Source organism: Amaranthus tricolor, chromosome 16, assembly GCF_026212465.1.
Source record: "Amaranthus tricolor cultivar Red isolate AtriRed21 chromosome 16, ASM2621246v1, whole genome shotgun sequence".
Taxonomy (NCBI): domain Eukaryota; kingdom Viridiplantae; phylum Streptophyta; class Magnoliopsida; order Caryophyllales; family Amaranthaceae; genus Amaranthus; species Amaranthus tricolor.
The window spans coordinates 19980308-19996922 of NC_080062.1; the positions used below are offsets into that span (position 1 = coordinate 19980308).

Sequence of the window (16615 nt, forward strand, 5' to 3'; positions counted from 1 at the left end):
CCTATGGCTTTGTTTATGGAAATGTACGTGTCAAAAGAATTCAAGAGATGTTAGAAGAGTATATCGCTTTGATTACTATTTAATTATTATTTTTTAGTTGATGTAGAAAATAAAGTTAATGTGTTGCAATTATAATTTATTAAAGTTAATTGGCAAAAGATTTTTCAAAAAGATTTTTCGTATTTACTTAGCATTATTTTAGGATCTATATTTCGTAAATGTTAGATTTGCTAAATATAAGAACGGCTGCTGTTGAATTGGTCTTAGCTATTATTATTTTAGAACCGGTCTTTATCTTAGAAAATAGGTTATCGTTCCTATAGTTAGTAAGCTTGTAACCATTCCTATCTTTAGTAAGTATAACCGTTTCTCTAAATAGCATAAGAGTTCCAGCAGTTATTACTGGAACAGGAACTGCTATTGCTTAAAGAGAACATAATCTATTATTAGTAAATGGGAACAGCGGTTATTGTTGTTTTAACCGTATGCTTCATTTAATCAAGTCTTGTGGAAATAACCGTCTATGTGATTAATCCACATTACGCCCATGATCTTTTTGATAAAGGAATAATGGATTGGATTATTCCATTCTCTTAGAGATTTTATTTTTTATAAATAACTAGTGAATTCGGCTGTTCCTAAGTATCTAACGTATGAACTTTGTTATTTTCATGCGATTAATTTTTGGAAATCAACAAGAAATATTTTGTTTTGAAAATTGTCAATTAACTCATAATATTTTCTTGAGCAACTCACTGATTTATTTTTAAGATTTTTATTCTTTTTGTAAGGGTTTTTGAGAATATATACTTGTAATTAGACTCGGGTGAGTCTAAGGGGGAATTAGATAGCTTTGAGTGAAGTTATTGAGGAGTTTAGCTTTTAGTAAAGCTGAGTTTGTTGCTTTGAGTAAAGCAAGTTGAGAGAGAAGAGTTGGCCTAGTTGATTCGCTTCGAGTGAAGTAAGGTGTTTATTGTAATTGTAATTAATTGCCTCAAACATAGTGAAGTATTTAGAAATCCCGAAGGGTCGTGGTTTTTCCTTCTGTTTAGGCCCAAAAGGTTTCCACGTAAAAATTCGTTTGTCTCTTTTATTATTTTGCTCTAAGTTCAAGCTTTATTTATTTTAATTCAATTCCGCAACAACAGGGCAAGAACGCTTGAATTAGTGACAACAATTCACCCCCCCCCCCTCTTGTTGCTGTTCCCGTTCCTAATTGAGTCTACAATTGGTATCAAAGCCCTGTTCCCAGTAGATCAGGAAACCCAGAGGGCAAAATCCTGGTGTTCCCAAAAATGTCAATTATGAACGAGCGAATGGAAGAAGGGTATTCTACTCAAAGACCGCCCATGTTTGATGGAAAATTCTATACATACTGGAAGAATATGATGGAGATCTTCATCAAGGCAGAAAATTATCAAGTTTGAAGAGTCATCGAAATTGGAGATTTTGAGGTAACCAATACTAACTCCAATAATGAAGTAGTTCCCAAACCAATAACTGAATATGAAAAAGAAGATTTTCAAAAATTGGAATTAAACGCTCTTGCCATAAAATTGCTTCACTGTGGTCTTAGACCAAATGAACACAATCGTATAATGGGGTGCAAATCTGCCAAGCAGATTTGGGACCTGCTAGCTGTTACCCATGAGGGAACAAGTGAAGTCAAACGTTCCAAAATTGATTTGTTGATGTCTAAATATGAAAGATTTGTTATGGAACCAAGGAAAAGCATCCAAGAGATGTTCACAAGGTTCACCAACATAACAAACGAACTTGTCTCTCTTGGAAGAATAATTCTCACCAATGAACAAGTAAGGAAGATCCTTAGGAGCCTTCCTCAAGATGAGCGCTGGAGGGCCAAGGTTACTGCTATACAAGAGTCCAAAGATTTTACAAAGTTTAATCTAGAGGAGCTGGCTAGTTCCCTAATGACGCATGAATTACATTTGGGAACAGCCGACAGTTCCAGGAACAAGGGACTGGCCCTGGCAGTTGGGGAACAGGACGAGTCAGAATGCGATGAGGAAGAAGCTGCCTTACTGGTACGAAAATTCAAGAAGTTCTTCAGGAACAGCCGGTATATGCATCAAAGAATATTGTGACCACCACTAAACCACTTGAATTATTACATATGGATCTATGTGGACCCATGAGAACACAAAGCCGTAGTGGCAAAAGATATGTGTTTGTTATTGTTGACGATTACAGTAGATTTACTTGGATTTTATTTTTAGTTAGTAAAGATGAAGCTTTTAATGAGTTTGTTTCTTTCGCTAACAAAATACAAAAATCTACCAATAATCAAATTATTCACATAAGGTCAGATCATGGAAGAGAATTCGAAAATTCAAGTTTTATGAATTATTGCAATAAACATGGGTTAAGTCATAATTTTTCGGCACCACGAACACCACAACAAAATGGTGTAGTAGAAAGGAAAAATAGAACTTTAGAGGAAATGGCTAAAACCATGTTAATTGCTAGTGGTCTACCTAGAAAATTATGGGCCGAAGCTGTTCATACTACATGTTATATTTTGAATCGTGTATTAATAAGACCAATCACTTCAAAGACACCCTATGAATTGCTTAAAGGTGTTAAACCAAATATTTCCTATTTTCGTGTGTTTGGATGCAAATGCTTTGTTCATGTGAATGGAAAACGAAATATAGGGAAGTTTGATGAAAGAAGTGATGAATCAGTATTTCTTGGCTACTCATCACATAGTAAGGCTTATAGAGTTTATAACAAAAGAACAATGAGCGTGGAAGAATCTGTTCACATAATCTTCGATGAAACTAACTTTTTGTCAAGTGAACAGGATACAAATAATTTTAAGATAGGTCTTGCAAATCTAGAGAATGATGAAGAAGAAATGAAAATGCAAGATCAAGGAACAGCAGGTGAACAGCTGATCCCAGAAGAGGCAGAAAGGAACGATCTTGATCAGGAACAACCAGTACTTCAGAACCAACAGACTGTTCCCAATCCTGCTGTTCCCACAGAAGAGCAAGCTAATCCAGTAGCTGAACACAATGACGATCAAGCTGATGAACCAGAACTTAATACTGTTCCCACAAGAGAATTTGTGCCCAAACCTTGGAAATATCAAAGTTATCATCCTCTTGATTTGATTATAAGTGATTTGAATAAAGGAACACAAACTAGATCTCAAATGAGAAACTTTTGTGCACACTTTGCGTTCCTATCATCACTCGAGCCCAAGAATCATGAAGAAGCTCTAAAGGATTCCGAATGGATCGTGGCCATGCAAGACGAATTAAATGAATTTGAAAGAAATAAAGTATGACACTTGGAACCCAAACCAAAACACAAAAAGGTAATTGGTTTGAAATGGGTATTTCGGAATAAATTAGATGAGCATGGAATAATTGTAAGAAACAAAGCAACGCTCGTGGTCAAAGGATACAATCAATAAGAAGGTATTGATTATACCGAGACATTTGCTCCGGTAGCAAGGTTAGAGGCTATAAGAATCTTAATTTCTTTTGCTGCATTCATGAACTTTAAATTATATCAAATGGATGTGAAATGTGCTTTCTTAAATGGTTTTCTTGATGAGGAAGTTTTTGTTGAACAACCCCCAGGCTTTGAAAATACCTCTTGTCTTGATTATGTCTACAAGCTTGATAAAGCTCTTTATGGCTTGAAAGAAGCTCCTAGGCAATGGTATGAAAGACTATCAAAATTTTTGATTCAAAATGACTTTGTAAGAGGCAAAATTGACAAAACCTTATTCTTTAAGAATAGAGGTTCGGATATTTTAGTTGTTCAAATATATGTTGATGATATTATTTTTGGAGCCACCAATGAACTGTTGTGTAAAGAATTTGCTAACCTAATGAGCACCGAATTTGAAATGAGCATGATGGGAGAATTAAATTTCTTCCTTGGGTTAGAAATCAAACAAAAAGCTAATGATATCTTTATTCACCAACAAAAATATATAAAAGAACTTCTCAAGAAATATGGCTTGAATAATGCTAAAACCAACAATACACCTATGGCTACAAATGTTAGATTAGATGAAGACCCAAATGGAACAAATATTGATCAAACTATGTATAGAGGCATGATTGGCTCTTTATTATATCTAACTGCTAGTAGACCCGATATTGCTTTTAGTGTTGGTTTATGTGCTAGATTTCAATCCAATCCTAAAGAATCACATCTCACTGCAGTTAAACGAATTTTAAGATATCTGAAAGGAACAGACGACTTGTCCCTATTTTATCCTAAAAGTGATGTCTATGATTTGATGGTAATAAAAATGGCCCTTTTTGATAATTTCATTACCTTATTTTATTACCATCCATTACCATTGAAGGCATCCAAACAACCAAATTTTTTATTACTTAATTTTATTACCATTACCGCCCTCTAATACCATGTACCAAATGGGCCGTTAGTTTCACAAAATTCTTATACCCGTGTGATTAGACTGTGATCCAATATGAAAATTGTTCTGAAACCCGACTAAAAAAAATGGGTTGAATTCTAAAAATTTAACCTAAACCCAAAAAATGAACGAACATGAAAAACCCATTAAAAAATGGGTCGGCCTGGTTAGGGTTGGATTGGAATTGTTGGGTTGTGCAGCTGTTGAAAAAAGGGGGTAAAACTTCTCGAACAAACAAAAACAATTTGTAATGGACTGTTCATTCCTAAATATAGGTTTAATATAATATAATAGTAAGTAATGCTAAAGCGAAAATCTACTAATTTTTCGAGCCATTATTATTGTGAAAACACAGTATTTTCAAAAAAAAAAAACACTTAAAACAATAAAATATAATTTTACATATCACATCTTACTTTAATTCATAATTATCATTATTACATACCCATTATATAAGTTTATAGATACTATGGCCTAATATCACGTAGACGATGCAATAACTTCTTAATAACCTCATGTAAAGTCACCTGCAGCATTTGCTCCCATTATAAGGGAACAACCGATGAGAATCGGTCAACTAATAAGCCAAGTATTAAAACGTGCCAGCATAATACAAGTATAAAAATTTGTGCAAACCAATAAGTAATATGCAAAAAATTAGTGCATCACAATAAATAATATGCAAGGTGTTTTATGCAATATAGAGGATTCATATTTTTTTATGTTATTTTTATATATATAATTTTTGGTCCTTCTGCATGAGTACTAGGGCATGATTTACTAACACTTCTGCTTGAGTGTTAGCACATGTAATCCGATTACTTATTTAATGAATGCAACACATATGATCTTTAAATGATATATGTAAGGGCCTGTTAGGGTGAGGTAAACCAGAACCCCTAACTTAGTGGGAGACGTTACACCTCCAGTACAATGTTGCTTGAGCCAAAGGTCAGATTAAATAACTTTATTGTGTTCGCCGTATTTCACATGCCGGAAAACACATCCCACGTTTTTTACATGCCGGAAGCATGGTTCGGCATTTCCTTACTATCAAGCCATTTTATTATCGTGAAACTATTTTCAAATAAATGCAACATTACAATATCGTATAATAGAAATAAAATTTATAACAATTTAAATATAAATAATCATTTATTATAAGACTAAACCAAAACATAAATAGGTCTTTAGTATTTATTTATAGATTAACTTTTAATTAGCTTTATTAATTTCTTAATAATCAAATTCATAAATGTCTATTTATAATAAATACTCCCTCCGTTTTTTTGTTCTTCACACTTAGTTTTTGCACAGTTTTCAATTCAAATTCTAAACCTTAATATCTGTAAATACACATAATAAAAAATTATAAAAAATACATAATATAAAAGTATACATTAAGACGAATCTAACGAGATTTCACATGAATATATTTTATTTTCAAAATATGTGTCAAAAACATTAATCAAATTTCTCTGTCCTTAAGGTGAAATATTCTAAATGGGAAGAACATTAGAGAACGGAGGAGTAATAAATTAAATAGTTTCATCATAAATAAATACTAAAAAGATCTTAAAAAACATGTTGGGTTTATTATAGATCCAAGCCCATTTATCCAAATTTTAGAAAAAAAAATTTATTTTATTTAATTAATTTCTAAATAGCCTAGTTTTAGATTTAGTGCGTGAATGATTATTTTCCTTAAGAATAAAATCAAAAATATATTTTAAAAATTAACTTATTATTAAATAAGTTAATATAAAATAATTTTAATTTTTTTTTTCACCTTTCTTTCTATCTATTATAACAATTTAGATTATTAATTTATTTCTTTAAAATTTAAGTATCACAAAATTTCACAAAAATTATTTAAATGAAAAATAAATGTGCAGTAATAGTAAAATAAATTATTTATCCAAAATTATATATTTTTAACCCAAATTATAATTTCCTCATTTTATGCGTTTTCTTAGCAAAAGTTACTCCGTTCTTTTAATTATGTCCAATTTGAGTTTTTCACACTTATTAAGAAAAACAGAATCTTTTATGGTAGTGGGTATTATTTTAATTAAATAGTGGTGTAAAGTAATTATTGTATTCGAAGTATCAGAGAGAAAATTAAAATAAACCAAAATTTACAGAACAAAAAAATGAGTGAGAGAGTGAATATACTACAAAAATAAGGGAGTGAGAGGGAGAAATGAGGGTGTATTAGGGAAAAAAGAATTCCAAAAATGAAAAGTATTCTAAAGTGGACAAACTTTTGAAAACTACCCGTTATAGTAAGGTGGACAAACTTAAAAGAAAGGAGGGAGTAATATTTATACTCAACTATAATTCACGAAATAAACACACAAACTATACACACACATATATGTAGTTGAGTACTTGAGTTCTGATACGTTCGGTTGATATTCACTTATTGAAATTCCTAAGCGCCTTATAAATAAATAAAATAGATATGATTCATGAGGATGGGGAGAAAGATTCTCAATTAAGTTGAATTCCTCTTCTAGGAGGCTATCTACATGGCTGCATGAGAATTGTCAAGGGTATAACAGCGCATGAATCCCTCGTTAAGGAAATTCTACTACAACTCCGATTCCATTGTGCATCTAATAATAAGGAAACAAATTAAAGAGCAAGGATTGGAAAAACACCAACCAAACACAAAACATTTGTCACAAACAAATCACAAACATATCTTAATATTTTATTTTTTCACTTTATACATAAATAAATATAAGAAAAAAAATAAAGATGTACATCAAAGGTATATTTTATATATTATATTTATTTATATACGAAAGCTTTGATAACACTATTGAAAACAAAAGTAGGTCTTGAGAGACCACTTTCAGAGGCCCAACTCACTAAAGTTTTTTTTTTTTTTTAAAAAGTAAATATGTTTATAATTGAAATTTAATCACGTGTTTAGGGCCGGACCTAGGATTTTAAGAATGGGGTTTCACAATACTTTTAAATATGTATTTTAAAGCACGATAAAAATTAAAATTTAACTTTTGCATTACATCGATAAAGCATGATATAAAATAAAGCATATAAAACGCAAAAAAAAAAAAAAAGGAAAACTCCACTTATCCGTTAGCTGTCATCGTATATAAAAATAAAGAAAGCATCTTGACTCTAACAAAATTGTGAACTTGATTGTTTTATTGACTCACCCGCAAAAGTCCAATCTTTAGGTTTTATCTAGTGTTGTTACCGAAATAAAGTTATTATAATTAATTGATTTTATACCCTCTCTAATATCTCTAATTGTGTATAATTAAAAATTCTAAAAAACTAATATTGATAAAATTTACATTTAGACGAATCAAACAATATAGTATTATTTGACTATATTTTAATATTTAAATTAAGAGTACAATAAAAATTTAGTGCAATTGATGAATAGCGTCAAAAAATATAATGCGACAATTTATATAAATTGAAGGCAGTATAATATTGTTTTGAAATATTCACTTTGACTGCATCTAAGGTATAATGCACTAGAAGGAATACGTGTTATAAATGCTTTTTCACTTACATTGATAAGGAAAACACACGTGTTAGAGTGGTGTAGCCTGAAAACTAGAATGTGGATTTTGGCTCAATTTTGCCCCGAGTTCGATTCATAGCATTAGCAAATTTTTTGATGGGGTTGCCTTGGGTACCCCATGCACCCACGTAGGTTCGCCCATGCACATGTTTAAGAAAATCGTTTACTTTCTTCCTCATACACGCCGTGTCTAATTTCTTATAAAAAAAACATTGTTCAGTTTTCAAACATTCATTTATCCTTTCAAGTTTCAACCATCAAAATTTTTTTATTATCAGGATAAAAAGTTAGGCTTTCTACTCCTTCTCCCTCTAGAAACCCTTGCTTTGGGCGTAACTGTGCCGCCACAGACAACCGCCATTGCTATGGCAAGAAGCAGGGGTCGTCCAAGAAAGAATGCAGGGAAAAGGCAGCCTTCTCCCTCTCCAAGTCCAGCTGGTCCTCTGAAACCTTCTTCCCCATCGAAGGCAAACTCTCCAAGCTCAGTTGGTCCTGTGAAGCAGGGGCCGTCAAAGGTTACTGTTACAGAGCATTTAAGGCCGGCAACCTCCCCTCCTCTGAAACCAGCTCCTCCAACGCAGCTACAGAGCACCGTGGAGACTCCGGTGAACCATCGTCAGGTAGAGAAGACAAGCTGGGCCACAGTAGTATCCGGAAATCCGACATTGGTAATGCCGTCAACCTCTGCTGTTATACCCTGACTGAAATCAGTCGATGGTGGACCACCACCCGTAGGTACAACTTCATCCCGAAAACCTGTTAAAATTGATTTTGATGATATTGTTGATGAGGTTCATTTTTGGGAATCTGCTGTTGTATGCTTTGTTTTGGGTGCTAATCCCCCCTTACATGCGATGGAGGGATATGTCAAGAGAATTTGGAAAGATCTTAGTATAGAAAAAATTGTGATGGTGGCCAAAGGAGTGTATCTTGTGAGATTCTTGGAACAACAGGATAGAGTTAAGGCATGTGATATGATGGATTCATGTTTGACAAAAAGCCGCTCATAGTCAAACCGTGGGTAGCCTCTATGTCATATGAAAAAGAACAACTGTCCACTTTGCCTATTTGGACTCGCTTTCCAGGTCTTGATGTAATGTATTGGGGTGAACGAAGCCTAGGTAAGATAGCTGGCATGTTGGGTGAAGTTAAATGCTTTGACACAGCTACAACTAACAAGGCTAGGGGAATGTTCGCTAGACTTCTTATAGACATGAGTATTACTAATGACTTTCCTGATGAGTTATGTTATGAGAATGAACATGGTGAACTTGTAACGCAACCTGTTACGTATGATGGAAGCCTGTTTGGTGTAAAAAATGTGAACAACTAGGACACGTAGAGGAACACTGTAAAATTGTTACACCGCCTACCCCTAAGAAAGTAACAATAGTTGACAATGAGGGTTTTCAACTGATACAATCTCGAACCAAATTAGCGCAGTTATACCCACCTCTGACACCACTAATTCCGACTCAGTCAGGTCTGGCAGGTATCTTAGCTACTGATAATGGCTTTCATACTCTATATAATGCTACAGAAGGTACTGATCTTGTGGATAAGGTCTCTAATAAAGCGCTAGGGGCTTCCCCATCCATGGCCAATGAATAACATCTTATGCTGGAATATTAGGGGATTGAATATGGTTAAGCGGCCAAAGGAGTTGTCTAGATTTCTAGTTGCCCATAATATTTCCTTGTTCAGTTTCCTAGAGACCAAGGTGAAGATGGGTTACCTTGGTCGCTTATATCAAAATCTCTGCCCTGGTTGGTGTTTCTCTCATAATTTACCTTATCATCATGGTGTTCGTATCATTTTTGGATGGAAGGGTAGTGAGATGAATGTTAATATTCTTTTCATGAGCAGTCAAATTGTTCATCTAGAGATTACTCCTATTATAGGTGAGGTGTTCTTATGCTCTTTTGTTTATGGGGATAATACTGCTAGTAATCGATCTGTTTTGTTTCATCAATTAGTTTCTCTTCACGTTAATGGCCCTTGGTTAGTCATGGGGGACTTTAATTGTTTAGCTGGCTTGGATGAATGTACTGGTCATGCAGTGCGATTGCAGGAAACTATTCCACTACGTCGATGTATGGAAACTTGTGGTCTTCATGATTTGAGATTCCATGGTTGCTTCTTTACTTGGTCAAACAAGAGAAGTGAGTAAGCTCGTGTGTTTAGTAAAATTGATCCTGTACTGGGGAATCAAGATTGGAAGGATGTCTTCCGTACTGCTGAAGTGTCTTTCCTAGAAGAAGGATCGTTCGATCATACACCTATGCTGATTCAGTTCATCAAACATCCCAGGGGTAAGAAGACTTTTAAGTTTTTCAATCACTGGGCTGAGCAGGAGGGTTTTATTAAAAGTGTCTCCGAAGTTTGGGGTAACTCTGTTTCGGGTTGTAGGAGCTTCTAAATTACGGAAAAGCTCAAACACCTAAAAACTATCTTGAAAGAGAAATTTCAAGTTAATCAGTTGGAAGCTCTGGTGATGCGAGCAGAGGATGATCTTCGTAACGCTCAAAGCGAACTTCATAAACACCCTTGTGATCCAGAACTCTCCTCAAAAGAGTATGCTGCTGATAGGCTTAGGAAGGCTAAGAATGATCAAGACACTTACCTTAGCCAGTTAACCAAATTAAATTGGCTGAAATTTGGAGATGAGAATTCCCGCTACTTTCATCAGAGCATTAGACAAAGGCAAATTGTGAATCCGAATTCTTCTTCTTAATGACAATGGGGTTCCTTTTACTGACATCAGAAGGATTCAAGAGTCTTTTGTTACTTTCTATCAGCAACTGCTGTGCAATAATTTTAACTGCCGGAGGCGCATCGACATGAACGTTATTACAAAAGGGCCTCTATTAGAGAACTCTCTCCATGAGCAGCTATCTCTTTGCTTCTCGGTAGAGAAAATCAGGAATGCGCTATGGAGTATCCCTGACACAAAAATTTCGGGCCTGGATGGATACAATAGCAAATTCTATAAAGCTGCTTGGTTTGTTGTTGGTGATGATTTAGTTGAGGCTGTTCAATAGTTCTTCAGAAATGGGAAGCTTCTCCAGGCTTGGAACACTACTGCTGTTCACCTCATCCCCAAGGTCCCTAACCCTAACAATCCAGGTGACTATAGACCAATTGCTTATTGTCATACCCTATATAAATGCATTACTAAACTGATTTGCAGCAGATTATATACTTCTGTGCCAGGATATTGTAAAGCAATATGGTCGGAAACATTTCCCTCCTAGTATTTTATTAAAGATTAACCTGAGGAAGGCAAATGATACTCTAAAGTGGGAATTTATTAAAGATATGCTGATCTCTCTTAATTTCCCTTCCCACTTTATTAATATCGTTATGGCCTGTATTAGCTCAGCCCAATTCTCTTTGATTCTAAATGAAAGCTCCATGCCTCTGTTTAGATCAAAGAGGGGAATCAGACAAGGAGATCCAATGTCCCCTTTGATTTTTGTGATTTGCATAGAGTATCTTTCTAGATTACTAAAGGTTGCTGGGGATCATGAGAACTTCAGATTTCACCTAAGGTGCAATAGACTCAAACTAAACCATCTGTGTTTTGCGGGTGATTTAATGATATTTTGTCAGGATGACATGGCTTCTGTTAGAATCCTTCTAGATAAATTAGAGATTTTTGCGAACTTCTCTGGTTTGGTTGCCAACTGTTCAAAATCTGACATGCATCTTGCAGATATCCCTACTTCTTTGAAACAGTATATAGTGAATTCTTGTAATATTCCTTTGGGTTCTATGCCTTTTCACTATCTGGGGGTTCCACTCTCTTCCAAACGTATTTCTGTAGTTGAATGTGAACGTCTTGTTGTAAGAATAACCTCTAAGATTAGATCTTAGCAAGTCCGGAATCTCTCTTATGCAGCTAGACTACAACTTGTTTCTTCTGTTTTGATGAATATCACAAACTTTTGGTGTCAAATTGTAACACCCCAGAATTTCCGACCATGAGTGGAAATTTCGGCAGCATCTGCCTTAAAACTGTGCGCCTTTGTAGAAAAACAAAAGTTAATAACTAAAGTTTATTTAAATTCTTTTCCTTTTTCTTTTATGTAACACCCGAATTTCCTCCCGTCCTTTACGGTTTTGGTTTCGTTAAGTGGTCGGAAATTCTGGGGTGTTACACAAATCTTTATGCTGCCTAAGAAGGTGTTAAATCAAGTGAATCCAATCTGTAGAGCATATCTTTGGCATAAGAGCTGATTCTGATACCCCTGGAAATATGAATTGGGCTAAGGTTTGTACTCCAAAAAAGTTGGGTGGCTTGAGCATTCGTAACCTGAAAGTGTGGAATCTAGCCGCAGTGGGTAAACATGTATGGCATATATCCTTTATGACTGACCCCATGTGGGTCAAATGGGTGCATGGTGTCTATACCAAGGGTGGCAATCAGAAGGTCTTTAACGCTACCATAACCTCAAGCTGGGCTTTTAAGAAGATATGCAAGGTTAAAGATAGGCTGGGTCAATGGGTGCATAATAGCTCTTACTCTATTAAAGACGTCTAACATGAGCTCTTAGGGGTTGGGCAGCCAGTTTTCTGGGCGGGTTTTGTGAGGAATAAAAGCTCCATCCCCAAAGTTCGATTCATATTATGGTTAGCGGTGAATGAGAGATTGATGTCTAGGGACAAGCTGGCTGCATTAGGGCTCATCCCTACTAACACATGTCCATTATGTGGTCTGATATCCGAATCTCACTCTCATCTGTTTTTTGCTTGTAACTATAGCTCTCAATGTCTTCGAGACATTTTGACATGGTTGGGCATCAGGATTCCTAGTGATTCCCTTGCTGATTTTGCATCTCGAAAATAGAAGTGTACTATAGCTAAAAGGAAGATTGCTACTATTGCTCTATGCAATCTTACTGTGCTCGAGAATGACTCGATTTGGAATTTCAAAGTTCCTATGGTAAGTAGGGTTACTAGGCAAGTGAAACTTGCAGTAAAGAGCAGAGTTTTGCATATTCCAATCAAAAGCGTTAATATACAACGCCCTTGAATTAGGAATCTTTTGAACTATAAGTAAATAGAGTATACTATATAGCTAACTACTTTGCCTGCTTTTGTTTTCTTGCAGCTTTGGTTCCCTTATGCACATGAAGAGTGGAAGGTGGGAAACCCTTCCTAGAAAGGGTGCCCCCTCTTTCATGCTGATGCCAAAAAAGGGAGATTGTTCTCATGTTAGAGTACTATGTACTGTTTTGTTCAGGATTAATGAAATTTTTTCTTATAACAAAAAAAAAAACCATCAAAATTTAATCAAATCATTCAGAAAAATTAAATTAAATTTTCAAATTGAGATTAGAATGGAAGATTAAAACAATTTATAGTTGATATTTTAACTTACAAAGTTGGTGTTTTATGTTATTTTAGTTAGTATTTTAGAATAATAAAGTTGGTGTTTTATTATGATGGAGTTGGTATTTCAAATGCTATTAATTTTATATTTGATATCTTAACATGTTGAAGTTGGTGTTATATGATACTTAAGTTGGTATTATAATATAGTAGGTTATCGGGTAACCAAAGTTTACTTTAGGCAAATACCCCCATATTAGTTAGGATTATTTATGGTTGATAAATAAGTAGAATTATTGTAGATAAATCATGAAAAGATTGAAGTATTCTCAGTCATTTTTCCATACTAAAAGTATTTTTTTCAAAACTAAAGAGATGAAGTCAAACAAGTTTTTATTTACACCTTAAAAATTAAAAAAGAAAGAATATGATTGACAAAGAGTTATCCAAAGCACATTAATGCATATATATGTAGGATCACACGATCCTACGATTTGATTCGACCAATTTCGATTCTATCCCTTCAACGATCCTATGTGAATCCGAATCGTAACAAGCTTGACTATGATGGTTTGTATTAGATGTATTTTACAATAAAGGTGGGTATTTTAACAAATCAAGTATGTAATTTTCCTATAGACATTAATATATTTATGATTCATATGATAAAATACAATGCAATTTTGTATCTTAAAACATCTACTTATCTATCTTAAAGTACCAACTTTATAATCTTAAAAACATTTACTTTTTTTATCTTAAAACTTAATTTAATACTATAAGATACCTGCTATAAGTAGTTATAATGTCTACTTATTATTTTGCAAATTTAAGATATAGAAAATTACTACTTTCCTACTATAATACTATAACACAATTACTATAAACACTCACTTCAAATATAAAAAAATCTACTTTACATACTAAAACCCGCACTTCACATATCAGAACGCCTACAACGTATACTAAAAACCTTTATTTTATACTTCCTCTGTCCTCTTAGCTTACACCCCTTGTCATTTTAGATTGTCCCACTTATTTTGTAACATTTTACTTTTACTTTGTGGAAATGGACTCACTTTCTTTATTTAGGTGGTGTTTGGCAATTGGTTGTTAGCTGTTCGCTTTTTTAGTTGGCTTGTTTGACCAGTTGGAAATGTTGACTGTTTTTGTTGGCTTTTAAGTTAGCTGAAAAAGCTAGTTGTTTGTAGAGATGTTTGGTAAATTTGAGTGTTGGTTGTTGGCTGTTTATTAAAGAAAAAATAGGCCAACAAGCCAAAAGCCAACAAAAAAGCTAGATGGAGCAGCTTTTTAATTTTGGCTTAAAATCCAACTTTTCAGATGCTTTAAAAGCCATTTACCAAACATTATTTTTGGCTGTTTGACCAACCAACAAGCCAAAAGCCAAAAGCCAACCAAAAAGCTTAACAAAAAGCTAAGAACCAAACACCCCCTTAATCTCATTCACAAACTTATTATCTCTCTTTATCTTAACCACTTATTTCTATCATCCACTTGTTTTTGTTTTATTTGCCAACCCAATTACCCATTCTACTAAATTTCACCCAAAACATTTTAAGTGCATTCATATAGGAACGGAGGGATTATCTCATAAACGCATACTTTACATAATAAAAACTCATACTCTACATTAAATATGTATTGAACACCTACTTCACATATTAAAAGACAACAAAGCATCCAACCTAATTAACACTGATGCAATTTTACACTAAGACTTAACCTACAAAAATAACCTATAAAAATAACAAAAAAGAAAAAGAAAACAAATCCAGTCACTTGCACCACACCCCACTCACATAGGCCACCTAGCCTCCTTACCAGCCACAACGACAACCACCCATTCTGCTACCTACCAGCATAGCCACTGTCTTGAAATGAAACCTTTTAGTGCTATTAATTTCGTGAAGCTATAAGAAAAATCTGTAACACCCCACCAAATATCTTTCGAATTAGATGAAGATGCTACTAAACATAATTCATGATTATACTTTAATAAATATCTAAGATGCACTATAAATGTAAAACTCAATTTTAATAAATAAATTAATGTGAACTTAAAATCAAATATTATAAACTCAAAGGCACGTACAAATCCATAAAATAATAAATCTCAAATGCTAAACCTTATTCCTTGTCTTATAACCCAATAATTAGTCAACTATTAGTAAAATCCAATACTAAACTAAAGCTACTACTAATTCCTAAAATAAATACTATAATATATGTTATGTCACTCTGCAATACCCCACCAATCAACTGTCTGCTCACATAATTCACCTGTAATCTAAAATCAAAACAGAAAAGTGTCAACCACGGAAAATTGAGCGAGTAGACACACCTCACGTAAAATATTTTTTATATTTTTCATTAAAACATGCTTTCATAAACAAGAAGAAGATAATAGCATATAATATTAAAAACAAAATCCTAGACCTTCGTGCGCATTAAGTATCTAGTTGAGAAGATGCTCCATAGCTCTAGGACTATGTCTCTCTCTGGTGAAGCTAGCCAATGTCTCAATGGCAAATCGCCTCAAAATATAGCAGAGACCTAATTGTCTATAGCTCACAAATTATTATCAAGGAGGATAGACCCATGGTCTTTTATGTATCACTCCACATAACAAATCAACAATATCAAGTATGTAATTTTGCGTCAAAAATTAAAGTATTAATTAATTATATTGCACATAATAGAAAATTAGACTGACCAGTCACTTCTAAAAGAGAGCCACAATTCACTCACCTGTAGCTCCGCTGTTGGGTGCCGATCACCAACAGCTACTAAGATTAACAAAAGGGTTCCTCTATGAAGTCGTCTCCTAAACTAGACAATAATATCGGTTACTAAAAGTAACAGAGTCAATATACTGTATGTCATATAAGACTTAGACTCAATTAAATTTAATCCTATTGCATCTCCCCCTTGGTACTCGAATTTTAAGATTATTAATACTTTGACTACAAACAACCCTCATTATCTCATATATATCTTCCCACATAACTAATATAATAATACTTAGTTTAATTGCCCAGTTATAAATTAAAATACTCATAATTGTGTCTCAACTCTTTTTACTTTATATTAGATTTAACCCACTCAAATCATCAAAATATGTCTATTAAAAGGGATTTGTCACTCAAGATCATAATAAGACAAAAGTAAATAAATAAAGTATCAAGAATATAACGTGAATGATGAGTAGTACAGTAAGTAATTGAACTCAAAAGATGAAAAAAGGGAAAAGAAAACAAAAGACAAATAATAAT

At 33.8% G+C, this 16615-nt stretch overlaps 1 protein-coding gene across 1 annotated transcript; it reads left to right on the forward strand.

The window, feature by feature from the left end:
- The first annotated feature begins 9630 nt into the window (after positions 1–9630).
- On the forward strand, positions 9631–11029 carry LOC130802608 (uncharacterized). The gene is made up of 4 exons (XM_057666615.1): positions 9631–10120; positions 10202–10375; positions 10493–10691; positions 10753–11029. The coding sequence occupies exons 1-4, from the start codon at positions 9631–9633 to the stop codon at positions 11027–11029; spliced, it is 1140 nt and encodes a 379-aa protein (XP_057522598.1).
- The last annotated feature ends 5586 nt before the right edge of the window (positions 11030–16615 follow it).

What these genes read in the sequence shown, in the direction of transcription:
- LOC130802608 (XM_057666615.1), top strand. Translation starts at nt 9,631, where the DNA reads ATGGTTAAGCGGCCAAAGGAGTTGTCTAGATTTCTAGTTGCCCATAAT. An exon ending in TCATGATTTGAGATTCCATG is followed by an intron (nt 10,121 to 10,201) that starts GTTGCTTCTTTA and finishes TGGGGAATCAAG; the next exon opens with ATTGGAAGGATGTCTTCCGT. An exon ending in CATCAGAGCATTAGACAAAG is followed by an intron (nt 10,692 to 10,752) that starts GCAAATTGTGAA and finishes TACTGACATCAG; the next exon opens with AAGGATTCAAGAGTCTTTTG.